We start from the raw sequence: 27622 nt of genomic DNA, 5'->3' as shown, positions 1-27622 counted from the left end.
AGAACTTTATAATTTTCCTTGAAATTTAGATTTCCTTATTCTTTCATGTGCAAGTTATTTTTAAATATATATTTATTTTATGTATATTTTTTCTCTACAGGTGTCCCTCTGCAAGGAGCTGATTCACCTTGCATTGGAAGGATTGTCTTACTACCACACTTACGACAGATTCTTTCTGGGCGTCAATGTGGTTGCTGGTTTTGTGGGATGGACATCGTATGCTTCTTTGTTGATCATCAAGTCTCATTCCAACCTTACGAGAGGTTTAACAGTTAAGGTAGTTTCAGAAAATAGAACAAAGGTTCAGATGTTGATGCAGTATCACTAGGATTAAGGAAAGACATGTAATCAAATCAAGTATAATCAGTTCATAGAATGTACAAGTCATTGTCCTAAACTTTTATTTATCTTTCATTTGCTTTGGTTGAATTAGATCTTTTTTCTGTTATTTCAGTTTTTTCTTTTGGGAAAAAGATATGTTAACATAAAGTCCCAATAACTTAAGAGGGTTATAAAGATAGTTGTATAATTGAAATTCTGCTATGGTATTAATGATGCCAATTTTCTGTTTTGTTTTTATAACTACTTAACATGTTGTTTAGTATTCCGTATATGTCTAGTACAACTTTAAAACAATATTTTTAACTGTGTGTGGTATTAAAAGTTTAGGACTAGAAAGTAAGAAAATCATTGCTCAAATATTTCTTTTTAAATAATATATGTACTTCCTGGAATTATTCTTCTCTCAACTTTTTATAATTTTTCAAAGTACAGATTTCCAGAACTTTCTGCCTGTCATTTTAAGCATCCTAGTTTACTGTACTCGCAGTAGAAAAAAAATTTTTAGTGACCTCTTTAATGATACTCTAAATTACTGGGAAAAAATAATAATATGTATATGGTTTTACTACATTAAAACTTGGAGCAGGTGTTTAGCCTAGTCGTTGCGACATCAGTTGGGACACCCACATCCCAAATTGGAGTTCATGGGTTCAAGTCCTGCCTCTTCTCTCCATTCCAGTTCTTACTAGTACCCACCCTGAGAGGCAGCAGGTGATGGCTCAAGTTCGGGCCCTGCTACCCACGTGGGAGACCTGGATTGAGTCCCCAGCTCCTGGCTTCAGCCAAGGCTCAGTCTCAGCTGTTGTGGGCATTTGTGGAGTGAACCAGTAGAAGAGGGGTCTCTGTCTGTCTGTGTCTCTCTACCTCACAAAGAAATAAATAGAAATTGAAGGGAAAAAACAAGCTCCCAATAAATAAACAACTTAATTAAAAAATAAATTTGACAAAAACACTTTACTCTTTTAAAATATTCTGCTGGCTATTATTTTCCAGGGAGAATATAACAGTTCCGTTCTCTTAGCTTTGTTATCTCTAATTACAATATCCAAATGTCTCAACAAAGGAATAAGGCCTTGTGGTGTATTTTTAATAGTAATAATCTGCAAATATTTCCAGTGATAACTTTTCCTATTTTATATTTTATTTTCCTATAATGGAAAGAACATTAGTGTTTAATTTTTAAAATGCTTTAATGCATCTTAAATAATTTCTCCCAAGCAATTTTAATTATTTGAATGTACATAAAGTTGGCTAGAATAGGAATAATTTCCTACATGGTGGGAAGACACAGAAATGACTGTTTTATTAACAGATATATGGAGTACTTAAATTTCTACAGGGAATTTGAAATTTTTTATGCCAATTAGAATCATAATAATGCTGGAAGTAAACATTACAATAAGTTGGGCCATCTTTTGCTACTTTCCCAGGCATGTTAGTAGGGACCTGGATTGGAAATGGAGCAGCTGGGACTTGAACCTATGCTTGTATGGGATGCTGGAGTCACAGGTGGCTGTTTAAGCCACTGTGCCATGACACCGCCCCCACCCTGTTCCCCTTGTTCTGTGTTTATCTAGTAAAATCCCCAAATATGAACCCCTCAAACCAACTCCCATCATTCCATCCCCACCTACGTGGGTTAAACTCCTGGAAGGCCAGCACTAGTGCAGAGCAGTATAACACAGTGTGTATGACTGAGAAGAAGGCATGGCTTGTTGTTAGTAGATTTTCAGAGTCCATTCAAGATTAAGTAGAAAATGTTGGCACTCTTGTTATTTAAAATCCTCTTGATTTTATGTCATTTTCCTGTCTTAGTAGGAATAGCTGAACCTAATTCTTTTCTTTATGATTTAGGTTCCTGTAAATAGATGTCATTTCTAATATCTATTACTGTATGTATCAAAGGATTAGATTATCATACCATATTGTATTTATTCTTGAAAATTCCTGGAGTGCTTTTTTCCCCCAAATACTCTTTTTTTAATATATTTTTTTAAAATTCATTTGACAGGTAGAGTTATAGACTGAGAGAGAGACAGAGAGAAAGGTCTTCCTTCTGTTGGTTCATCCCCAAATAGCCTCCACGGCCGGCACTGTGCCGATCCGAAGCCAGGAGCCAGGTGCTTCCTCCTGGTCTCCCATGCAGGTGCAGGGGCCCAAGTACTTGGGCCATCCTCCACTGCTTTCCCAGGCCACAGCAGAGAACTGGACTGGAAGAGGAGCAGCCGGGACTAGAACCCTTTGCCCATATGGGATGCCGGCGCCGCAGGCGGAGAATTAACCAACTGAGCCATGGTGCCAGCCCCCCAAATACTCTTATAAACTCCGTATCTTACCATTTAGTGATACAGAGTCAGCCCTCAGTCCTTACAATAAAGTAGTTGCCTCAGCCACCTTCAGCTTTTAGAGACCCCATTTGTCCACATCTATCTAAGTTTTCCCCTTTTTACCCCCATCCTCTGTCTGTGGGATTCCCGTTGTTATTTATTTCCAGTGTTATTTACTGATAGGTTTCTTTAGTTACTGATGGGACCAGTGCAAAGGAAAATCAGCTGAGGAGAAAATAAAAATAAAAGTGGTAATAGAAGTCATCATTCCTTTCCATTCTTTTTTTTCTCCCCACTCTCTCCAGTTATGCTTAACATTTTCTGGAGCCCTTAATTATGTTTTGTGCCGCCTTTTGGTTCCTACTTCATGTGCTAGAACTCTTGTTCTTAGCATCACAGTTTCCTGTTAGTGTCCTTTTCCTTGTCTTTGGAGTGTCCCTTACTTTGCAGTGGCTTCACCAGGCCCAAAGCATTGCTGCATCTGCCTAGCCCATTCAGGCTATCGCTAGAGACATGCATTGAGGAAATTCCTTTTTTTTTTTTGGTAAGGCAGTTGTTTAGGAAGAGAAGATATGACTAAGTGAAACTACTGTGCTTGGGTAATAGAAAAGCACTGGAAGCCTTTGAAGTTGGAACTTGAATAAATAAATACATTGTTGCAAAGAAAGTCCCATAGTTTATTATGGATTAAATAACCTTTTGTAAGCAAGACAGAAATCATATTTCTAAAAGGAAATATGTTCAGAGTTTCAAACAAGTTACTTGCATGCAAACTCAGGATCTTAGTCACTTTGAGAATTGCCTAATTGCAACACTTATAAGCTATCCAGCATTTTTTTCTGTAATACACTCCTTAAAAAACAAGCTTTATTTTTTTTTGAAATGCAACGCTTCAATTAATAATCTAGTTGTGGAATCATTGAAAAAAAGTAAAAAAGTATCTTTTAAAAACACCTACTGACTAGCATGGATTTAGAAGTGTTTCAATGTTTTGTTTGATTTTTCAGAAATCAAGCCATCTCCTGCCATACGGTTTCCTCGCTGCTGGCCTTTTAGTAGCTTTGTTTCTGCTGATTCAAGCCTGTCCCTGGACTTACTATGTGTATTGTTTGTTGCCAGTGCCAATATGGTATGCTGTTCTAAGAGAGTAAGTAGCACATCTTACTGCTTGATTTTTATTTCCTAGACAGTTAAATCTGTATTTTAAGTACCCTCAATTTCTGTAGCGTAAGTTATCAGAGATATTTATAATACTTCCAAATCTCCAAACCCTCTCACTTCATTTATAACAGCATAAATACTTCACATAAACATCTCATTTGTTTTACTTTCCATGTTTTACTTTATTTCCCTCACACAGCAGTGATCTTATTTCCTTTTTTTGTGTGTGTCTTTTATAAGAAAAATATGAGGGCCTGCATTGTGGCATAGGGGGTAAAATCTGTGACACTGGCATCCCGTAAGGTGTCCCTGCTGCTCCACTTCTAATCGAGCCTCCTGCTAATGGCCTGGGAAAGCAGCAGAAGGTGGCCCAAGTACTTGAGCCCCTGCACCCACGTGGGAGAGCCAAATGAAGCTCCTTGCTTCTGTCTTTGGCCTTGTCTAGCCCTGGCCATTGTGGCCATCAGGGGAGTGAACTAGCAGATGAAAGAGCTCCCTCTTAACCTGAAACTCTGCCTTTCAAATAAATAAATAAATCTTTAAAAAAGAAAATAAAAATTTGGAATAAAATAACTTAATATTGATTTTACTAGAGGAACTTGTATTTTTATAATCATCTTAAATATCAGTATATCTTCACGTTTTGTGAAAAGATTTTCATGTTTTCTTTCTATGTATTTTTGCCTCTCCTTTCTTATTTGTTGTAAGAAATTATGCATATAATTGAAACTTTGTAATTAAATCTAATGTGATATAGACACCCTGAGATTAGTCCATATTTTTCATATGTGCTGTGATTTACCTTTAAGTTCTTCCTCACAATTGGAATTAAATTATACTCTTACCATTGTAGAAAACATCAAAAGTAAGGCCATCAGGTGAGTTTCAAGCACTTTTAAGTAAAACGTGGTACTGGTTCATGCTCACAGGCATCCAGAGCCATCATGTTGAAGATCTTGTTGATTTTTATATTTGCACTGGTTATCTGGAGTTTAAACTTAGTCTTGGACATCAAAGTATTCTCTGAGAAAACCAGAGCCGGGGGTGAGAGCATAGAATGAGGCTATCCTCAGTGTTGGCAAACATGACATTTATGTATTTCCATTTTAATTTTTGTTGATTCGTACTGTGACCATTCCTTCCCTCCCTTAAAAACAGTAGGTATTGGGGCTGGCACTGTGGCCTGCAGTGCCAGCATTTCATGTGGGCGCCATTTCAAGTCCTGGCTGCTGCACTTCCGATCCCACTCTCTGTTGAGGCCTGGGAAATCACTGGAAGATGGCCCAAGTGCTTGGGTCCCTGCACCCACGTGGGAGACCAGGAAGAGGCTCCTGGCTCTTGGCTTCAAATCTGCACAGCTCTGGCTGTTGCGGCCTTCTGGGGAGTGAACCAGCAGATTGAACACCCCTCTCTCTCTCTCTTCCTCTGCCTGTCTGTAACTCTGCCTTTCAAGTAAATAAATCTTCTTTTAAAAAGTAGGTATTAAAAACATTAAAATGTTAAAAAATATCAAAAGTAAAAATTATATATAAAATGTTTAAAATATAGGACGAAAAGACACTAATTAAAACCTACTTGACTTTTCCATTTGAAAATTATAGGATTGTTGGATGTGTTGAGTCAGATATTTTTTTCTTTTTTTAAAAAAAATTATTTATTTATTTAGAAGGCAGAGTTACAGAGAAGGAGAGACAGAAAGAAAGAGAGATCTTCCATCCTCTCATTCACTTTCCTAATGGCTGCAATAGCTAGGGCTGGACCAAGCCAAAGCTAGGAGCCTGGAACTCCATCTAGGTCTCCCACTTGGGTGGCAGGGTCTCAAGGATTTGGACCATCTTCCTTTGCTTTCCCAGGCACAAAAGCAGTGAACTACATTGGAAACTGAGCAGCCACGTCTGAAACTGGCTGGCACTGCAGGCAGCAACTTAACCACAATGCCAGCTCTACTTTTTTTTTTTTTTTTTTTTTTTTGGTGATCATGTCTGCTTTATTTTTTTTTAACTTTTATTTTTTTTTCATTTTTTTAAAACTTTTATTTAATGAATATAAATTTCCAGTGTACAGCTTATGGATTACAATGCCTTCCCCCTCCCATAATTTCCCTCCCACCCACAACCCTCCCCTCTCCCACTCCCTCTCCCCTTCCATTCACATCAAGATTCATTTTCAATTCTCTTTATATATAGAAGATCAATTTAGTATAAAGATTTCAACAGTTTGCACCCACATAGAAACACAAAGTGAAACATACTGTTTGAGTACTAGTTATAGCATTAAATCACAATGTACAGCACATTAAGGACAGAGATCCCACATGAGGAGCAAGTGTACAGTGGCTCCTGTTGTTGACCCAACAAATTGACACTCTAGTTTATGGCGCCAGTAACCACCCTAGGCTGTCGTCATGAGTTGCCAAGGCTATGGAAGCCTTCCAAGTTTGCCGACTCTGATCATATTTAGACAAGGTCATAAAAGACAGAGTGAGGATAGTAACCAATGATCCTAAGAGTGGCATTTACCAGGTTTGAGCAATTGTACAGCATTAAGTGGGGAAGAGGACCATCAGTACACACAGGTTGGGAGTAGAGCCATTGGTGGTAGAGTAGAGGTTATGATTACAAAGGAATGAGGCCCAAGTGTGCTAGACAGGGTCTAGAACAAAGGACAGAGTCATTTTTAGATGTGCTAAGAAAGGTGCTATCTAAGCTACAATTAAGTTTTCTGATTGAGAGGCAAATAGAACCTGATAGAAGGGGCTTGATAATAATCTGGTGGGCTTTAGGCCTTGTAAATTCAGAGGTCCAGACCTATCTCTCTTCACATGGGGTATATCCTAAGGGAGGTGTGAACCTCCTAGGGGAAGGCATTCTGTTGACTTTCATTACTTGGCTGGCCTGGGAGGAGAGCTGGCCAGGTAAAGGCAGGGGTCATCTCTAACAAGAAATTTACAGTTCTGCCTGCAATGTTGCTGACCCTACTTGACCATCCCCTCAGCTGCAGTGGTCACTTTGGAAGTTGGGCTGAGTGAAGGGCTTTTCAGCTTAGAGCCAATAAGATCTGTGGCTCTGACCTGGGCATCCTTCGACTCCAGGGCAGGTCCATTTCCAGTGATCCAACTCTTGGCAGAGCTCCAGGGCTCTTCACAAGCTGACTTCTGCTGAAGCCCAGGCTTACCACATTGAAAGCCACTGCAGTGGACTGGCCTGTTGGGTCTCCTTGAGGGCAGATCACTGTACAGATCAGCCATTAATAGGCCTGCCACCCATTGGTTCTGATGCCTAGCTTTCTTTTCCTCCTGGTTTGTGTTAAAGCAGACCAGAGGATGCAAGTCAAGGGAGTGCCCGTTTCCCATCTCTAATCTTCGGTGGCCTGAACTACAAGTCTATAGTCACAGGCATGTTCTGTAGTAGTTTTTCTAAGGTAGACAATGCCCATGAGGAAAATTATATTCTCACTTTAAAACTTTCTTTTCCTTTGGTCTGAAAGGGAGGTTTTTTCTACTTACTGTATACTTCACTGATGGCTAAGTGAATCTAGCTATGAGATTATTATTTGAGTTCTTATTTTGGCTATGCTATTACAGAAAAATGTTAGCCATCTCTTTTATAAGGTCTAAAGATTAAATTGTGCGTCCTACAGATTCCTTTATAATAGAATTAGTTTCCTACCTTGAAGAGAATAGAGAAATGAAAGAATAAGTTGGGCTTAGAATAGAGAAATGAAAGAATAAGTTGGGCTTAGAATAGAGAAATGAGGGAGCAAGTCCTAGATCGCTTGCTGACAATAGCAATATTACATGAATACTTAGCAAACCGTTTCAACCATTAGATAACAACTTAAGAAAACATTTACCAGAAGGTCCAATGCCTTCTATAAATGTTAAGAATCATGTATTTGAAAACACCTCTTAAATATCTAACATGGTGTAGTTTGTTTAACCAGTAAACTTAAGCACAACCATATAAAATGTTTTTAGTTTCTTTCTACCAACAAGTATAAAACATATGATGCAGAGATTCAGGTCACACAAATTAAAATGTATCTTTGATTGAATTTAGCAGCTTAAATTTATGGACAATCTTATCTATAAGCCATTTAAAATAAAACTCTTAATAAAATTTCCTATGAGGACATACAATATGTACACACATTTAACATAGCATAATAGACCAATATAGCAATTTTAATAATAGCTTTTAAAATCTTTAACTCTTTTTGTAGATTGCCAATTGATTTGAATTGCTTTTTGTTTTTAGATTACTTTAACACATTGCTTTAACAGAGCATCAGAGTTTAAGAGAAATTGAGCTTCCTGTGATCTTTTGCTGTGAGGTTTCCTTCCTTTACCTTCTTTCATATTGGTGACCATGTTTCTGTGTTTCTGTGTGTAACACATCTTTAAGCATCTTTTGCAGGGCTGGACGAGTGGCAACAAATTCTTTCAGTTTCTGTTTGCTATGAAAAGTCTTAATTTCACCTTCATTCACAAATGAGAGCTTTGCAGGATATAATATCCTGGGCTGGCAGTTTTTCTCTCTTAGTACCTGGGCTATATCTCGCCATTCCCTTCTAGCTTGTAGGGTTTCTGATGAGAAGTCTGCTGTGAGTCTAATTGGAGATCCTCTAAGAGTAATCTGACGTTTCTCTCTTGCACCTTTTAGAATCTTTTCTTTATGTTTCACTGTGGTGAGTTTGATTACAATGTGTCGTGGTGAGGATCTCTTTTGGTCATGTTTATTAGGGGTTCTATAAGCTTCCTGTACTAAGATGCCTCTGTCCTTCTCCAAACCTCCAAACCACACCGGGTTCTAGTCCTGGTTGGGGCGCCGGATTCTGTCCCGGTTGCCCCTCTTCCAGGCCAGCTCTCTGTTATGGCCCAAGTGCTTGGGCCCTGCACCCGCATGGGAGACCAGGAGAAGCACCTGGCTCCTGGCTTTGGATCAGCAAGATGCGCTGGCCACAGCAGCCATTGGAGGGTGAACCAATGGCAAAGGAAGACCTTTCTCTCTGTCTCTCTCTCTCGCTATCCACTCTGCCTGTCAAAAAAAAAAAAATTGATTAATTTTCTATGCAATTTCCAATTTAACACCAAGTTTTTTTTCATTTTCAATTATCTTTATATATAGAAGATTGATTCAGTATATACTAAGTAAAGATTTCATCAGTTTGCACCCACACAGAAACACAAAGTGTAAAAATACTGTTTCAGTACTAGTTATAGCATTACTTCACATTGGACAACACATTAAGGACAGATCCCACATGAGAAGTAAGTACACAGTGACTCTTGATGTTGATTTAACAATTTGACACTCTTGTTTATGGCGTCAGTAATCTCCCTAGGCTCTAGTCATGAGTGCCGAGGCTATGGAAGCCTTTAGGGTTTGCCGACTTCGATCTTATTCCGACAGAGTCATAGTCAAAGTGGAAGTTCTCTCCTCCCTTCAGAGAAAGGTACTTCCTTCTTTGATGGCCCATTCTTTCCACTGGGATCTCACTCGCAGAGATCTTTCATTTAGGTCTTCTTTTTTTTTTTTTTTTCCAGAGTGTCTCGGCTTTCCATGCCTAAAATACTCTCATGGGTTCTTGAGCCATATCCGAATGCCTTAAGGGCTGATTCTGAGGCCAGAGTGCTACTTAGGACTTCCCATGTTGGATCGTTCTCTCCCTTTTTTATTCTATCAGTTAATATTAGCAGACACTAGTCTTGTTTGTGTGGTCCCTTTGACTCTTAGACCTATCAGTGTGATCAATTGTGAACTGAAGATGATCACTTGGACTAGTGAGATGGCATAGGTACATGCCACCTTGATGGGATTGTATTGGAATCCCCTGGCATGTTTCTAACTCCACCATTTGGGGCAAGTCCAATTGAGCATATCCCAAATTGTACATCTCCTCTCTCTCTTTTTCCCACTCTTATATTTAACAGGGATCACTTTTCAGTTAAAATTTAAACACCTAAGAATAATTGTGTGTTAATTACAGAGTTCAACCACTAGTACTAGAACAAAAAAATACTAAAATGGATTGGCATCTTTTTAATCGATTATAAAGAACCTAAAATGTAAAAGTGCACTCTTTTACTAGAAAAAAAATCTTTCAAATGATTTTATAAAATCGTCTCTTGTTCTTCTCTGCTCATTCACTGTTGAGAATAAAAGAAAAATTCTCCTTGTGTCTGTCTGCTGTTAGTTTGCTTTCCCATGTGGCACCTTAATAGTTTCAATAACATTCTGCAGCCGTTGTTTTTAGTCAGAAAAAAGATCCTAAACCAAATGATACTGACCTTTTATAATTACCTACTTAATAATACACCATAAATGCTAATTTTTTCCCAGTGATGAAGCATAAAAGTACTCAAGTATGTAATACATTTTTGATGGTTATGAGTTCACACTTAATTACAATTAATGTATAATTAGTGACATCTTAAATTGGGTTTGGAAAAGGTTATTTAGCTCAGCTAAAAAGTGCAGTTAAGATTTTCCTAGCTAGATTAAGAAAACCTTCTTTTGTTTAATTAAAAAAGTTGAGATTTTAATTTAAGGTAAACTAGGTGATATTTTTTAAAAAAATTCAGTTTGAATACATTTGGAGTCATTGTATGCATATTTTATCTCTGATATTCTATCTGCAATTATATGTAACTATGAGTAAAATAGGATCAAATAAGACTCATTTATTGTTATAAATGTTTACAAAAACCAAGTAAACTTTTGTTATATTCAAATAAATTCATAAAATCCATTTTTTGACAGGCAGAGTTAGACAGTGAGAGAGAGACAGAGACAGAGAGAAAGGTCTTCCTTTTTCCTTTGGTTCACCCCCCCAAGTGGCTGCTATGGCCCGCGCGTTGTGGCTGGCGCACCGTGCTGATCCGAAGTCAGGAGCCAGGTACTTCCTCCTGGTCTCCCATGCGGGTGTGGGGCCCAAGCACTTGGACCATCTTCCACTGCACTCCTGGACCACAGCAGAGAGCTGGACTGGAAGAGGAGCAACCAGGACAGAATCCGGCATCTTGACCGGGACTAGAACCTGGTGTGCCGGCACTGCAGGCGGAGGATTAGCCTAGTGAGCTGTGGCACTGGCCCCTAAAATAAATAGATTTTTAAAAAGCAGTTAAGTTAAAGCTATTAAAACAAATCTGTTAATTTCTCTTAGTTTTTGAATAATCTATAAATTGAAAATTTATAAAAATAAGTATTGCCTAATTTTTTAGCTTTTATAAGGTTTTTATATTTACTATATATAATCTAATCTTTAAAGTATTTTTCTAAATAATTTTTTAAAACAGATTTCAAGTTATTCAGGACCTTGTTGCATCCCTGTTGACCTTTCCTCTGAGCCATTTTGTTGGATACCTGTTGGTCTTTACTGTGGGAATTGAAGTATTAGTAAGTAAAATTATCAGATTACAACATTTTTCAGATTTCTTCCATCTATCTGTAAGTACTGTTAAATGACCTCATTTTCATTTCTTCTTTGGAATATCTTACCAGGTTCTCAGTTTTTTCTACCGCTATATGCTTACAGCTGGACTTATTGTGTTTGCGGGTTGGCCGTTTCTTACTAAACTGTGGACTCAAGCAAAGGTATAAATATTCTTTTTGACCTATAACAGATTAGTAATTACTTTGTTTTGATATGAGTTTAACTTGAGGAATTGCTTATCTTTAAAGAGTAGGATATGACCTTGCATTTAAAAAAAAAAATTTGGCATTTTGAAGGAGAACTGACATTACTTTTAAGGTTTCAGTGATTCATCTAGCGTGTCACATGAAAATGAGTTAGTTATGTGATAATTGAAATTATTATTAAAGGACTGATAACATCCTTTTCTGAAACACTTCTTGGATTCCTTTAGCTTAGATTTCTAGATGATGGATAAGGCAAAGAAATTTCCTGAGCCACTCAGTTTTTATCTAGAAAAGTATATATTTGTGATAGATTATTCTAGAATATAATTACTCTTGATGTTCTTTCTCAGGTAAAGAATTACAAAAAAATTATAAATTATAAATTTATAAAAAATACTCTCATGTTTGTTCTTTGATTCTTTCTCTACCCTATGACAATTTAAAAATCTCTAGCATGATTATTGATCATTTTTGTCTTAATAAAATCACATTAGTTTCATTTATTTCCCTTCTGAACTTAATTATTTGATTATTATTGTAGACCAGTTTTCTTATAGATGGCATCATCAATTTTGCTATAACAAAAATTGAATGAAGCACTTGCTTTGAAATATCAGCGTTGACTTTAAATCCTGGTTATTTCATTTATTATAACCCTGGTATACTTATTTTAACTTCTCTGAGCTCAATTTCCTCATCTGAAATATTGTGAATAATAAAAGCTACCTCTTGAGATTACTGAGAATTAGAGATAATGTGCATGCTGGGCCTAATATAGCACCTATACATCTACTGTTCTATTCCTTTTTAAAATAAACAGCTGTGAGATTTGCATTTTGTTTTAGGAAAGGAACATGATTGAAACACTGAAGACAGTTTTCTGCACCATATTTTTTTAAAGATGACTTTGTTCTTGGTTTTAGATCACTTCACTGAGTTGGACTCTCTTTTCTTTGCTCCTGGCGGTGTTCCCACTGATGCCTGTTGTAGGTCGGACGCCAGACATCTCTCTAGTGTATGGACAATCTTTAATTTTATTTTCAGTACAACTTTTTTTTCAATCAATGCTGTGAAATTTGAACTATATGATCATGAGTCTAAAATGATATGAACAAACTAGAAATTGAAACACTAGTACCAACCCATTAATCATGATTTTGCCTTGGGATCTGAGAGTCATTAATGCTCCCTTAGAGATGCTTATTGGGCTTCACAATGAAATTGTGTTCTACAATGATGACTGAAAATGAAAACAAATTAAAAAAAAAAAAAACTAGAAGATTTTTCTATCTTAAATACATTGGGAAATTGGTAAAAGTTTTAGTTTCATGTGAAAAAAATATTTTGTTGCCAAAGCAAGAATATCTAAAAGCCATTATATTATCCTTGCCTGTGCCTTTGAGCATGTCAACACTAAACTGTCTTAGAAAAATAAAATATTCTTCTAATTCGAATGGAAAGCTCTCCATAGGTGGAAACTCTATGTACCCTTTGAGTTCAAATACTTTCATTTATTTTTTGCTTCAAATAGTTCTGAAGTGAGCGCTTCTATAATCACTTTTCCTTCATCTATCTCTAGTAGTCCTGCTCAATAGGCCTTGACATAGTTAAGCAGAATTTATCATATGCTAAAAGGAAAAGAAATTATTTAAATTGTCTCCATAGAAATTTACTGCTTGCATATCCTATTAAAGAAGAATGAAAGAAACAAATAAATCTGTTAAAATATAAAAATCAATCTTGCATTTTTAAAAATTATGTTGCTTCCCTTCATGTGTAATTTACATTGCTCGGTAATTTTCAGTTTCCGTTATGTTTCTGCTGGCTGTATTTGTAATTATCTATTTGGATTCCTGATACATGGAGAAATTTCTGTCCTCCATTTGATATCTCATAGCATCTTACTTCTGTAGAAAATTACAAAAGCAGATATATGAAACATTTAAGAAGAGGAAATTAAACAAAAAAGCAAAACTTTGTATAACATAACTGTAATGTTCCTGTTATTCCTGTGCTCTAAAATAATTTTTGTCAGTGAGTTAAAATGCAAACTCAAGAAACAAAGTATTTTGATTCAACATGGCTAATTTTCCTAAGTTTTAAGGATAATCCATGTTGAATGTATACTTTTTTTCCTTCTGATTCTCTAAGAGTACATTTGAAGAACCCAGAACAAGCAAAAGCCAAGCATTTTCCTGGGCATTCATGCTTTGCACTCTTCTTATTTCACCTAAACCAATCATTTTCTCTAAGTTCTAATATATTTGACCTCTAGACTCTGTCCCTAAGTTAATTTCAGTTGTCCTACATTATTCACATTTTTCAGGATGTGAGAAATAAAACTCAAAAATGGTGTGCCATTTCCTCGTTATGTGTTACCTTTGACTTCAGGAACCATACTGTACTTGGTGTTCTTGAAAAGTATGACACATTTGTTTTTTTCTTTACTATACAAATGCCTCACCCTCATGTTACCCTGTGACCACCATCCTTTCCTTTTTCTAGACAGGGCAACTGAAGAAAGCACCAAAATCAATGATAGGAAGGAACTGTTTTCTTGCTAGAAATAACATGGATTATTAATGTAGATCCTTTGTATATGAGTAAGTGCTCATAGCTACAAAATGTGTTATAATATTGATAGTATATTTGCTTAGCTATTTCTTATGTTTTCTGTAAATTTGCTCTACAAGCTGAGAATGACAGTAGTTGCTAAGAAAGCAAATTATAGAAATAGGTTAGATACTTAAAAAAAATTGTGGGGAAAGGTTACAAATAACCTTTACATACAGTACCTTTATCTTAAGATTTGTATTATTTCCTTTATCCATTTGCTGCTTTATTTTTGTTAAACAAAGTGCCAGGGATGTTTCTATATTAAAGTAAAATGTCTTATGTTGTCATGATGTGTTCAGTAGATATCTTAAGAGAATTTTAAATTATGGATTGTATTTTGAAACAGAATGGGTGCAGGCTTGCTGGTTCTTCTGCTGTCCCTGTTTGCTGTACCATCTCTCATAAAAAGAAAAGGTAGTTTTGCAAAGGAAGAGCTATTGGTACATCTCTTACAGGTCAGTTACAGATTAATACTGTTATACTAATGATATGCCAAAATGCACTTAGAGTTGTATTTAATTATGTCCTTAACAGGCCTTTGTGTTTATGTGGCTCAGTATCTCTCAGCTGAGAAGAAAGCTTTCTGTTCAGGGTAATGAAAATGTGTTCTCTAAAAGGTGTGAAATAGCTGAAACCTCAGCAAGAAGTGAGTCAGGGATAACTTAAGGGCAGAGGTCAAAGTGACATAAGAGGCATTGATGCTGACCGAAAAGTGAAGCTTGAAGAGGGCTTCCTCTGGCCTAGATTCTGTATTTTCCTCTTTGAGGTCAGGGAAAGCAAACTTCTTTGAAATGGTAGCAGCCTGGGGTATGTGTATATGAAGAAGAGCCAATTTAAGACTTCCGATGATGCCCTAGGAGAAAATAAACTTCAGCATGGTTGGGGGCTTTGGTGTAATGAAAAGGACTTTGAACCTAATGTTTCAAAATTGAACTGATTCCCAGTTATACCACATACTAGAGGCATTATGTTCAGTAATTTAACTTTTTTTTTTTGCTTTATATATGTAGAGTAGAGATAATATCTAATAAGAGTGCAAGAATTAGAGGTTATGTAATATTTTCTGAAATGATAACATTTTTTGTAGATAAGGTTGGAAATAGATTTTTCTTTTAAATGAATGAATAAATAAATAACCACATCTAGAACACTGACTAAACTTGAAATATGAGTGTTTTCAAAATATTTCCTCAGAACAAAACTGAGTAATGGAAAGTATTTCTAAGAACACTCTGAAATAAAAATATACCACTCTCAAAAGATGATATCACAGTTAAATTCATTCCTGGAGAGCAATAGAGAACTTATAAAAAGGGAAAAATATTTTGTCAAAGATACTGTCAAGCCTTTGGAACATGTGTTTCATTTTAAATGGTACACTGATGGGCTTTTCACTAAAGCCATAGTCATTTTGACAGAATTCACCTTTAATAATAAATTCTTTGACAGAAGGAATATTTCTGAATCTCACTGTAGAGGAGCAAAGAATGCCATGCCAAAGTTCTTATATGCGTTGCTAAAAATACCCTAGAGTATTAGGTAATTCAGTTACAAAATTCTTTTTTACATTAGCTTTTCAATTTGCATGAATTCCTGTACTGCTTGTCATATTAGATTGATTCCAAACTATACATTTTTTTTAGCATTTTAACATCTCTGAAATCAGGATGTTTTATACAGTTGAAAGGGTTCTAGGATTGTGTCATAGCTTTATTAAAAACATTTTTGCATCTTAATTCACTGAAAATGTGAAAGTAAATTAAATATATCTCCAGGATTTGGTGATGAGACTGGTAATCTGATCTCTAAAACAGCTTCTCTGTTCATATTCATAGTTAGCTAACTTCTTAAAATGACAGTTAATCCAGTGGTAAGGACTTAACAGACTTTTTTTTTTTTTTTTGACAGGCAGAGTTAGACAGTGAGAGAAAGACAGAGAGAAAGGTCTTCGTTCCGTTGGTTCACCCCCCAAATGGCCGCTATGGCCGGCGTGCTGCACCAATCCGAAGCCAGGAGCCAGGTGCTTCCTCCTAGTTTCCCATGTGGGTGCAGGGCCCAAGCACTTGGGCCATCCTCTACTGCCTTCCCGGGCCACAGCAGAGAGCTGGACTGGAAGAGGAGCAACCAGGACAGAATCCGGCATCTTGACCGGGACTAGAACCTGGTGTGCCGGCGCCGCAGGCGGAGGATTAGCCTAGTGAGCCATGGCACCAGCTTAACAGACATTTTTCTAAGGGGCCGGATAATAATTGAGTCTGTTACAGGTTTTCAACTCTATCATTGTGTCATGCAAAGACTGACAACATATATTAAAACAGCAGTATTTATAAAAACAGACCAGCAGCCTACACACTGTAGTTTGAAGCTTCATTAGTTTATAAATGTACTCTGAAGACTATTTATTCCTTGTATTTCCAGAACCAGGTAAATAATTAGGCTAGAAAAGTATGTTGAATGAACTAATGGACATTATTGTGGGGTCAAAAGCACAACCATTTATACTATGCTATATACATTTCACGCTCTTCGTTTCCATGATTTAGGAAAACGTCAATATTTGGAACAAGCACTTCCATTTAGAAACAGTATGGTAATGTATGCCAAAGTATAAAATGCCCCATTTCATGTTTGCAAAGTTCAGCTTTGCTTAGTTCAGGAGTATTAACTCAGTCTTGGCCATAGGAAGCTGAGATGGTCTAATTTCAATAGCATTTTGGCCAGATTCTAATTGTCCCCAGAACCTCTCTAAGTATTCTTGCTAGTATGTTGTCTGTAAATTTACCTGTTTGATGTTCGTTTTCAGATTCTGAGCACAGTGCTGTCCATGTATGTTGTATACAGCACCAATAGCAGTCTACGCAGGAAACAAGGACTACCTCTAATGAATCAGCTTTTGAGTTGGGCAGTGTTAGGTAAGCAACCACATAAACCAAACAATTTTTATATCAAATCTATTATCTTAAAATGATCCATTTATGTTTGTATTATTGTTATTGGAAGAATTTTTTGTTGCAGGAAATAACAGTAACCAGGTATCCATTTCTCTTGCTGGAATTTAATAAATTTAGAATGCTTGTAAAGCAGTCATTTAATCAATAGAATATGTACTATCTGATAAGAAGTACATGTGTTTATTAATATCTGATAAAAATCTGCTTAGTGATTCCAGAAGCAAGGGAGGTTTTATGAAGAGTATTTTATTCTTAATTTTCTTTTTTTTTTTAAATAAAATTTTTTAAACAGTTGTTAATTAATTAATTAATTTTTTATTTTTTTTGACAAGCAGAGTGGATAGTGAGAGAGAGACAGAGAGAAAGGTGTTCCTTTTTGCCGTTGGTTCACCCTCCAATGGCCGCTGCGGCTGGCTCATCATGCTGATCCGAAGCCAGGAGCCAGGTGCTTCTCCTGCGGGTGCAGGGCCCAAGGACTTGGGCCATCCTCCACTGCACTCCCAGGCCACAGCAGAGAGCTGGAGTGGAAGAGGGGCAACCGGGACAGAATCCGACGCCCTGACCGGGACTAGAACCCGGTGTGCTGGTGCCGCAAGGCAGAGGATTGGCCTGTTAAGCCACGGCGCCGGCCTTAATTTTCATATAATTTATAAATTCTCATTTCTTACACAGCAAGTAAGAAATAGTTCAATTTTATCTGTATTTCCCTTTGTGAAAATAATCTTGATTAGTAGCCTCCCACACATAATACCTATTACAAGTCTAAAAACTTTCTTTGAGAGACAAAGAGATAGAGAGACAAAGAGAAAGAGCTCCCTTCTTCCAAGTCCCACAATGGCCCACAATGAACCAGACCAAAGCTGGGAGGCAAGAATTCAATTGAGGTCTCCCATGTGAGTGGCAGGAACCCAATTAACTGAGACGTCACTGCTGCCTTCTAGGTCATCATTAGCAGGAAGCTAGTGTCAGGAGCCTATGCTGGGACTCAAACTCATATGGAATGGGGGCATCTTAACTTCTAGGTCAAATGCCCACCCCCATCCCCACCCTGATTAAGTGCTCTTACTTAAGAATTGTAGGACATATGTATAAAGGAAACATACTCATATGTAATTTAAAGGACCTAGATTTTCCCTTTTACTTAGAAGACAAAATCAAGCTTTAAGTCCAAGTTTTTCATTTTAAAGTTTGTTATTCCTGAAAATTATTTGACATGCAATTTTTACTTTTTCTCTAAACAATTTTATTGTTCATCATCAAAAAAGGAACCTCATCTTAAAAAGATTAAGACTTGCCGGCGCCGTGGCTCAACAGGCTAATCCTCCGCCTTGTGGCACCGGCACACGGGGTTCTAGTCCCGGTTGGGGTGCCGGATTCTGTCCCAGTTGCCCCTCTTCCAGGCCAGCTCTCTGCTATGGCCTGGGAGTGCAGTGGAGGATGGCCCAAGTGCTTGGGCCCTGCACCCCATGGGAGACCCGGAGAAGCACCTGGCTCCTGGCTTCGGATCAGCATGGTGCGCCGGCCGCAGCGCGCCAGCCGCAGCGGCCATTGGAGGGTGAACCAACGGCAAAGGAAGACCTTTCTCTTTGTCTCTCTCTCTCACTGTCCACTCTGCCTGTCAAAAATAAAAAAAAAAAATTAAAAAAAATTATAAAAAAACAAAGACTTAGGAGTGGTTTTTTTTAGATCACACTTGAAGCCTAAGTAGAGGCTTAAATATAACAGCATGGCCGGTGCTGTGGCTCATTTGGTTAATCCTCCACCTGTAGTGCCGGCATCCCATATGGGCGCTGGGTTCTAGTCCCAGCTGCTCCTCTTTCAGTCCAGCTCTCTGCTGTGGCCCAGGAGGGCAGTGGAGGATGGCCCAAGTGTTTGGGACCCTGTACTCACATGGGAGACCAGGAGGAAGCACCTGGTTCCTGGCTTCGGATCGGCGTAGCTCCAGCCATAGCAGCCATTTGGGGCGGGTGGGGTGGGGTGGTGGTGAACCAACGGAAGGAAGCCTTTCTCTCTCTGTCTCTCTCTCTCACTGTCTAACTCTGTCAAATAAATTAAAAAAAAAAAAAAAACAGGAATCAGACATATATGTCCTAAAGTTTTGTTTGTTCATTTTGCAAAATCCATGGTCACTGTGTAAGTGTAAGTTATTGAAAAATAACTGATACTATTTAATATATGAGGGTACTCCCAAATGTTCATGGAGCAGATGGCATCAAGGCACAGCCAGTAAAGCCACCGCCTGTGATTCCGGCATCCTGTTTGGGCATTGGTTCAAGTTCTGGCTGTCTACTCACAACCCAACTCCCTGTTAATGTTCCTAGGAAAGCTGTGGAGTATGGCCTAAGTCCTTGGGCCCCTGCCACTCACATGGGAGACCTGGATGAAGCTCCTGGGTCCTGGCTTTGGTTTGGCCCAGTTCTGGCCATTGCAGCCATTTAGTGAGTGAACCAGCAGATGGAAGATCTCCCTCTCTATCTTTCTCTCTTGTCTCTCCCTTTCTCTCCCCTTCTCTCTCTCTATAACTGTACCTCTCAAAGAAATATTTTTTTAAAAGAAGAAGTTTCAAGGAAAATGAACTTGAAAGATAATTTTATTTTGATACAAAATTTTAAATCCATGCATCATTTTTTTCATAATACTCATTTTCCAAGAACTTTTTAAGACCCCCATGTATGTGTGTGTGTATGTGTGTGTGTGTAAAAGTTTATTTCTACTATAGAAGCTTCATTTCATTATGGAAATTCTGTAGGCCACTATCCTTTTTAAATTATCTTAATAAAATTACTGTTTACATTCATTCTGCAGGAATAGTATCAATGACTGCTTCTTCATTTTGCAAAATTGTGTTCAATGAATACTATGCTCTGGCATTACCCTGTTCACTGAGATGAGTACAGAGATCAAGTCTCTGCCCTCTTGTAGTTTAATTATATGGGAACAGAGGGACCAACGTTCCTGTTAGGTGGCTGTACATGATGATCATATGGCATGTTTTCAAGTCTATAGAAAACCCAAAAATTATGAATATGAGATGTAATATTTAAAGGAAGTCTTTCTATTCCACCATATAGCTTCATAAATATGTAGTCATATGTAGCACATGTCAGCAAATAAACAATATATGGGACATAATATATCAGAGATCAGGGGCACATAAGTAGTACATAATTACCCAGGTGTCACCTACAGCATAGCTTCGCTTCTTTGTAGTGTAGTCTTGCTCAACTCCTTAGTTTTCTGACCTACCAAAGAATAATCCATAATGAAGTAAAATACTGAAAATAGGCTTTGTGTATTTATCACTGTATCTCATTTTTAAAGCTTCTAAGAAGATCAGGATATGGTACATTGTAAGAATTACAAAAAAGCAACCTTTACATCCATGCTTCTTCCTTATTGGGGTTTTCAGTATGTTTATAACATTTTTTTTCCTTTTTTAATTTTAATTTTATTTAGATTATATAAGTTTCATTTTTTTTCATATATACAGATTTAGGAACACAGTGATATTTCTCTTCCTTCCACCCACACTCCAAACCTTCTTCCTACTTCCTCTCCCATTCCCACTCTTAATTTTTTAAAAGATTTATTTATTTATAAGAGTTATACAGAGAGAGAAGGAAAGGCAGAGAGAGAGAGAGAGAGAGAGAGGTCTTCCATCCACTGGTTCAGTCCTCAATTGGCTGTAATGGCTGGAGCTGTGCCGATCCAAAGCCAGGAGACAGGAGATTCTTCAGGGTCTCCCATGGGAGTCCAGGGGCCCAAGGACTTGGGCCATCTTCTACTGCTTTCTCAGGTCATAGCAGAGAGCTGGATCAGAAGTGGAGCAGCCGGGACTCAAACCAGCACCCATATGGGATGCCAGCACTGCTAGGCAGTGGCTTTACCCACTACGCCACAGTGCCAGCTCCCCAACTCTTAATTTTTACAAAGATCACTTTCAGTTTACTTAATGATCATAAAGTTAACCTTACACTAATTAAAAGAGTTCAACACAGAGTATGAAGAAAAAAACACTGTTCCTCAACAGAAGATACAAGGTCTGTAAACAGTCATCAAATCTCAAAATGTCTATTTCATTCCAATACATTACATTTTAGGTACTCTATTAGTTACCCCAGATCAGGGAAAACAAATGATATCTGTCTTTTTGGGAGTCACTTATTTCCCTGATGGCTAGTGGTCCTGAGCATTTTTTCCTGTGTCTCTTGGCCATTTGAATTTCCTTTCTTGAAAAATGCCTGTTTAAGTCCTTTGCACATTTCTTAACTGGATTGTTTGTTTTCTTGTTGAATTTCTTGTGTTCTTTATAGAGTCTGGGTATTAACCCTTTATCAGTTGCATAGTTTACAAGTATTTTTGACTTTTAATTTTCCAAATTGAATGATCTTTCTGATGTGTCATTGGATTTGATTAGTTAATATTTTGTTAAGAATTTTTGCGTCTTGTTCATCAAGGATATTGTTCTGTATAGTTCTCTTTCTCTGTTGTATCTTTTTGTGGTTTAGGAATTAAGGTGATTCAGGCTTCATAAAAGGAATTTGGGAAGATTCATTCCCTTTCAATTGTTTTTGAATACCTTGAGATGAAATGAAATTAGTTCTTCTTTAAATGTCTGGTAGCATTCAGCAGTGAAGCCATCCCATCCTTGTCTTTGTTGGAAGGGTCTTTATTATTGATTCAATCTCCATGTTGATTAAATTTGTCTGTTTAGGTTTTCTGTGTCTTCATGACTCAATTTTGGTAGATTGTATGTGTCCAGGAATGTATCCAGCTTTTCTAGGTTTCTCAATTTTTTGGCATACAGCTCTTTGTAGTGATTCCTGATGATTCTTTTTATTTCTGTGGTATCTATTACATTTCCTTTTTCATCTCTGATTCTATTGATTTGGGTCTTCTCCCTCTGTTTTTTTTTTTTTTTTTTGATTTATTGAGCCAATGGTATATCAATTTTGTTTATTTTTTCAAAAAAAAAAACAGCTCTTCATTTCACTGATCTTTTTTTTTATTTAAAGATTTATTTATTTATTTGAAAGTCAGAGTTTCTGTTAGCATGGAATATCTTTTTCCATCCTTTCACTTTCAATCTACATGTATCTTTGTTGGTGATATTTATTTATATATTTTGAAAGGTGGTATTACAGAGAGGCAGAGGCAGAGAGAGAAGAAGAGAGAGAGAAGTCTTCCATCCACTGGTTCACTATCCGAAGCCAGGAGCCAGGAGCTTCTTCAAAGTCTCCCATGTAGGTGCAGGGCCATCTTCCACTGTTTTCCCAAGCCATAGCAGAGAGTTGGATCAGAAGTAGAGCTGCCGGGACTTGAACCGGCGCCCATGTGGAATGCCAGCAGTGCAGGTGGTGGCTTTACCTGCTTCACCACAGGGTAATATTTATATTACTGGTCCCACCAATGAGTAATATTTTATGAAACAGTTTGTAACTTAGGTGGCTCAGAATGGGGATTCTTATTTACCCTTTAGCACCTTATCAATCCTTTAGACAAAGATAAAAACAAAGTTAGAAAATGTTTATATTTTACAGAACCAGTTTCCTTTAAACTGACTTAAAATAAAAAATATTGAAATGTTTTTCCCGCTAAAATATGTATAAAATGATGATGCCTTATCAGAACTATACATCTGAAGAAAGTCAGAAACTGCTTGTCTAAAGATATTAAAAATAGGATGATAGGGGCCGACATTGTAGTATAGCCGCTAAAGCCACCACCTGTGACACTGGCATGCCGTAAGGGCGCTGGTTCAAATCCTGGCTGCTCCACTTCTGATCTAGCTCCTTAATGGCTTAGGAAAGCAGCAGATGATGGCCCAAGTGCTTGGGTCCCTATACCAAATGGGAGATCAGATGAAGCTCCTAGTTCCTTGCTTCGATCAGGCCCAGCCCTGGATGCTGTGGCCATTTGGGGAGTGAATCAGAGTATGGAAGATTCTCTCTCTCTCTGTCTCTCCATCTTTCTCCATAACTCTACCTTTCCAAAAAGTAAAATAAATATTTTTTAATAGGCATATAATTTATATGATCTTAAATCTTGCAGGGACTTGATTTTGAATTAAATTTTCTTTACATTTAACTTACAAGCTGTTGATTAGTAATAACAATAGTTAACTAAGCATTGTGTACCACAGAGTGTGCTTGGGGACTATTTCATAGGCAAAATTATATTTAACTTTTTAATATTATCTCTTTTGAGATAACTGAACTTTTCAGATGGCTTAACAAATTTGCCCCATAGTTAAACAATCAGTAAATAATTTCCATCCCAAATCTATACGCTCTGGAGTGCTAGGGGGGTTAGGAAGCTATGTACATTCCCTTTCCAAAATAAAGAGAGGGGAAGTTTGTGTCCTCCACTGAGGTAGTTGCTTTTCTTATTCTGTGAAGAAAGATTACTTCATTTATTAAAATTGTTCTTACCACAGCTCTCACGCATGGTGAGGTCATTCTCTCCTATTTGTAATTTTCCAAGTGGCATATTCCAGGTGTCAGTGCAAGGAAAAAACTTAGAGGGGTACAGGATTAGGAAAAATCATCTTCTGGGGTCTTTGAACTAAAATATAAATGCCTAGTTAAGAGAAGAGTTGCTGAATCGTGAGTAATATATTTTATTTCACTAGATAAAAAAGATTCAGTTAAGAGTTAATTTTATTAGAATGATCTGGCCTGAACTGAGAAATTTTGCATTATTTAACCAAAATATAATTAAAACAATGAAATACAACTTTAATTAAAAATGCAAATATAGCCACATGTTGTTAAAGGTCACACAAGTAAAAAGCACCATAAATGCAGTGCTTCTATGCGTTGTTTGTGCCTCCTGTACCAACAGATAACCTGCTGTGTTTTATTGCAGCCTCTTCCTTGGTTGTGCCCCTACTGAGCTCTCCGGTTCTCTTCCAGCGATTGTTTAGCATTCTTCTTTCCTTGATGTCAACCTACCTGCTTCTAAGCACAGGGTATAAACTTTTTAAAATTTTTATTTTATAGTAGCAAATTTTAAGTGATATCTTGACATTTTCTCTATTACAATTTAACTTTTAGAAATGAAAACTGTTTTATAAATCTTGAGGAATAATTTATAAATATTTTCTGTACTGTGCAAACTGTATCATTTGATTATAAAATATACTCTTCTTTTTCTTATCCCTTTTATGATGTTGCATGTTGTCTGTCTTTCTGCTAATATATTGAAGTTGCTAAAATTTCATTTAGCTACAATGTTGAAACTTCTGAGTGATTTTGAAGGAATCTTAGAATTTTTGTTTCTATTGCATTTCCTTTAAGTATTTTTTTTTTTTTTTTTTTTTTTGGACAGGCAGAGTGGATAGTGAGAGAGAGAGACAGACAGAAAGGTCTTCCTGTTTGCCGTTGGTTCACCCTCCAATGGCCGCTGCGGCCGGCGCATTGTGCTGATCTGAAACTAGGAGCCAGGTGCTTCTCCTGGTCTCCCATGCAGGTGCAGGGCCCAAGCACTTGGGCCATCCTCCACTGCTTTCCCGGGCCATAGCAGAGAGCTGGCCTGGAAGAGGGGCAACCAGGATAGAATCCAGCGCCCCAACCAGGACCAGAACCCGGTGTGCCGGCGCCACAAGGCGCCGGGCCCCCCTTTAAGTATTTTAAGTGATGCTTTGATTTGTTTATTCTTTGAATATAATGCTTTGTTTTTAGTCTTACTCTTACATGTATTAGAGTTCACATATTCCTTTGATTCAGGGAAATTTCAGAATGTTTTCAAAGAAATTACAGAACCCATTTTTATTTAAGGTTGAAATGTTCTTACCAAAAAAAGAAAAAATCCAGCATCTTGATTTGGTCTGAATACTGAAGCCTTCTTTAGAATTCAGTGAAGGCAGAACCGTGTACTCCTCATTTACTTAGAAGAAAAGAATTCATCACTTGCTTTTGATTTTTATTTTAGCCTTACTTAAATCCTTATGAGGGTAAGAAATGTGCACTTTAAAACATTAAACAATGAATATAGTAGACAAATTGAATAAACACTACTCATAGTTCAAATTTTAACCCAAATATAGAATCTTAATCCAAATTACATTAAACCTAGGAATTCACCAGTGTGCTATTAAGGGATTATTTGCATTTTAGATGATTTTTTTTTAAGTTATTTTGGGTTGAAGGCTTACGTTCATTTGATCTTGGGAAACTCAGTTGTCCTAATTCAGGATTAGAGAGCTTTTCTCAAAATTTTTCATGGTAGAGCCTTTTCTCCTAAGTGATCTAGACCTCAGGCGTTCTTGCATACATCCTTCCAATAGGAGATGGGGCACTGTTCCTCCTTCTGTTACCAAAGCTCCACACATCCTGTCTTTCCCCTTCTCCCTGCCTAATCACAAGTGGGCCACAGCTAAGAAGATGGAAATTTTCACCAATTGCCTAATAAGATCATAAGATGAGTGTCTTATGAGATTTAGAACTTTTGAATTTTCAAATACAGTTTAAAATCTACAATCATCTAGTGTTAACAGGTTCTTTTTCAAGCGTGATAAACATCATAAAACCTTAACCCTTCACACTTTAAAAAATAATTTTGAAAATTATTTTTGGAGTAAGTAATTTTCTTATACAAGTAGAGTATCACTTATCTGAAATGCTTGGGACCCTAAATGTTTCATATCTTAATAGAGGTTTTAGATTTAGGAATATTTGCATGGGTTTTATCAGTTGAACCAATCTCTAATCTGAAAATGTGAAATGCTCCAAAATTTAAAACTTTATGACGGCCGGCGCCGTGGTTCAACAGGCTAATCCTCCGCCTTGAGGCGCTGGCACACCGGGTTCTAGTCACGGTTGGGGCGCCGGATTCTATCCCGGTTGCCCCTCTTCCAGGCCAGCTCTCTGCTATGGCCCGGGAAGGCAGTGGAGGATGGCCCAAGTGCTTGGGCCCTGCACCTGCATGGGAGACCAGGAGAAGCACCTGGCTCCTGGCTTCGGATCAGCACGATGCGCCGGCCGCAGCGGCCATTGGAGGATGAACCAACGGCAAAAAGGAAGACCTTTCTGCCTTTCTGTCTCTCTCTCTCTCACTATCCACTCTGCCTGTCCAAAAAAAAAAAAAACAACAACTTTATGAGTACCTGTGTTCGAAGTCTTGAATTTTGTCTTTTAGATTTTCAGATTAGAGGTGCTCAACTTATATTAAAATTCATCAAAATAAAAAGTGAATTAAAATATGCATACTTTTTTCCCAAGCTAACACATACATTTTTTTTCCAAGCTAATGCGTACATTTTTATAATCTAGATAAGAAAGCAGAAGATACAATCATTTGAATTCCAGCCCACCATTTTGGGGTGACATACAAATCTTATTAAGAGGTAAAACTCAGATGTTGGCTTAAGGAAATAAATGTTTGAGAAGGTTCAGAACTATGTGCTAAATTCTACACAGTCTTAAAAATCAGTAGATCCCTTTCTTTGAACCTTCAAGTTCTAAAGCATTTAACAGATGCAAAGCGTATATCATAGAATAAAAAATATAAACATATCTAGAAATAGATCTACTTTGATGGCTTGGAAATAAAAGAAGGAAATAAAGAAAAAAATAAAGATAACAAAAGTTTAATTTTGAGTGAAAAAAGTCTTAAAGGTGAAAAGTTTATGCCTAAAATCAGAATATCATGCTCAGTATGAGATACATTTATTATTCACTATCTAAAACCATGTTTAGTAGGCCGGCGCTGTGGCTCACTAGGCTAATCCTCCACCTGTGGCGCTGGCACCCCGGGTTCTAGTTCTGGTTGGGGCGCCGGATTCTGTCCTGGTCACTCCTCTTCCAGTCCAGCTCTCTGCTGTGGCCCGGGAGTGCAGTGGAGGATGGCCCAAGTCCTTGGGCCCTGCACCCGCATGGGAGACCAGGAGGAAGCACCTGGCTCCTGGCTTCAGATCTGCGCAGCAAGCCAGCCGTAGTGGCCGTTTGGGGAGTGAACCAATGGAAGGAAGACCTTTCTCTCTGTCTTTCTCTCTCACTGTCTAACTCTGCCTGTCAAACAAAATTAAAAAATTAAAAAAAAAATAAAGCCATGTTTAGCTTTGTCAAAAATTTCAAAAGGGTGTCTTGGAGTAGCATAGTCTATAATCACTTCAATTAGTGCGTATTTTCAGTATTAAATCAGTTTTGCAAAACATAGTCCACCTATTATGGTTCAGCATCACTATTTTGGACAACCTAGGATTCTTTGTGTAAATTAGTAGATATTCAAAATCATGGTATCTTTAAAAGATGTGCAGTTTTATTACATTATAGAAATACAGCAATAGTAAACCTAAATTCTAACAATGTATATACTTATTGAATAAAAAGAGTCATTTTTAATTAGCACTTAATTATATTTATGGAAATGGAATCTTTTGTAATACTTGAAAAAACTTTGTTCTCATTCATTGGTTAAACAATTTTTAAATTTCATTTATGTTATCCCTTTGCTTCGCAAACCATAATATAAACCTAAATGTCTTTTTAGCCCTATTCAATTTGTAGAGACCAAACCAACAGATCCAAACTTAGTAAGGTTTCATTTTGGTCTTTCTGTGCTCATGATAACATTTTATTGATAT

At 37.3% G+C, this 27622-nt stretch overlaps 1 protein-coding gene across 6 annotated transcripts in view; it reads left to right on the top strand.

The window, feature by feature from the left end:
* PIGN (phosphatidylinositol glycan anchor biosynthesis class N) overlaps positions 1–27622 on the top strand; it is a 149091-nt gene that overhangs the window by 65029 nt on the left and 56440 nt on the right. For all 6 annotated transcript variants that reach the window (XR_009866831.1, XM_062201765.1, XM_062201763.1 and 3 more), the window contains 8 exons: positions 101–277; positions 3677–3816; positions 11128–11227; positions 11333–11425; positions 12394–12485; positions 14433–14541; positions 16890–16998; positions 23905–24007. Coding sequence is in view for 5 of the 6 variants with exons in the window: in XM_062201765.1 (XP_062057749.1) it covers positions 101–277; positions 3677–3816; positions 11128–11227; positions 11333–11425; positions 12394–12485; positions 14433–14541; positions 16890–16998; positions 23905–24007 (923 nt within the window). In the remaining variant the exon portion in view is untranslated. The remainder of the gene's footprint in view (positions 1–100; positions 278–3676; positions 3817–11127; positions 11228–11332; positions 11426–12393; positions 12486–14432; positions 14542–16889; positions 16999–23904; positions 24008–27622) is intronic.

This window comes from Lepus europaeus, chromosome 9 (genome assembly GCF_033115175.1).
Source record: "Lepus europaeus isolate LE1 chromosome 9, mLepTim1.pri, whole genome shotgun sequence".
Classification (NCBI taxonomy): Eukaryota; Metazoa; Chordata; class Mammalia; order Lagomorpha; family Leporidae; genus Lepus; species Lepus europaeus.
This window is presented reverse-complemented; position numbering and strand designations above follow the sequence as displayed.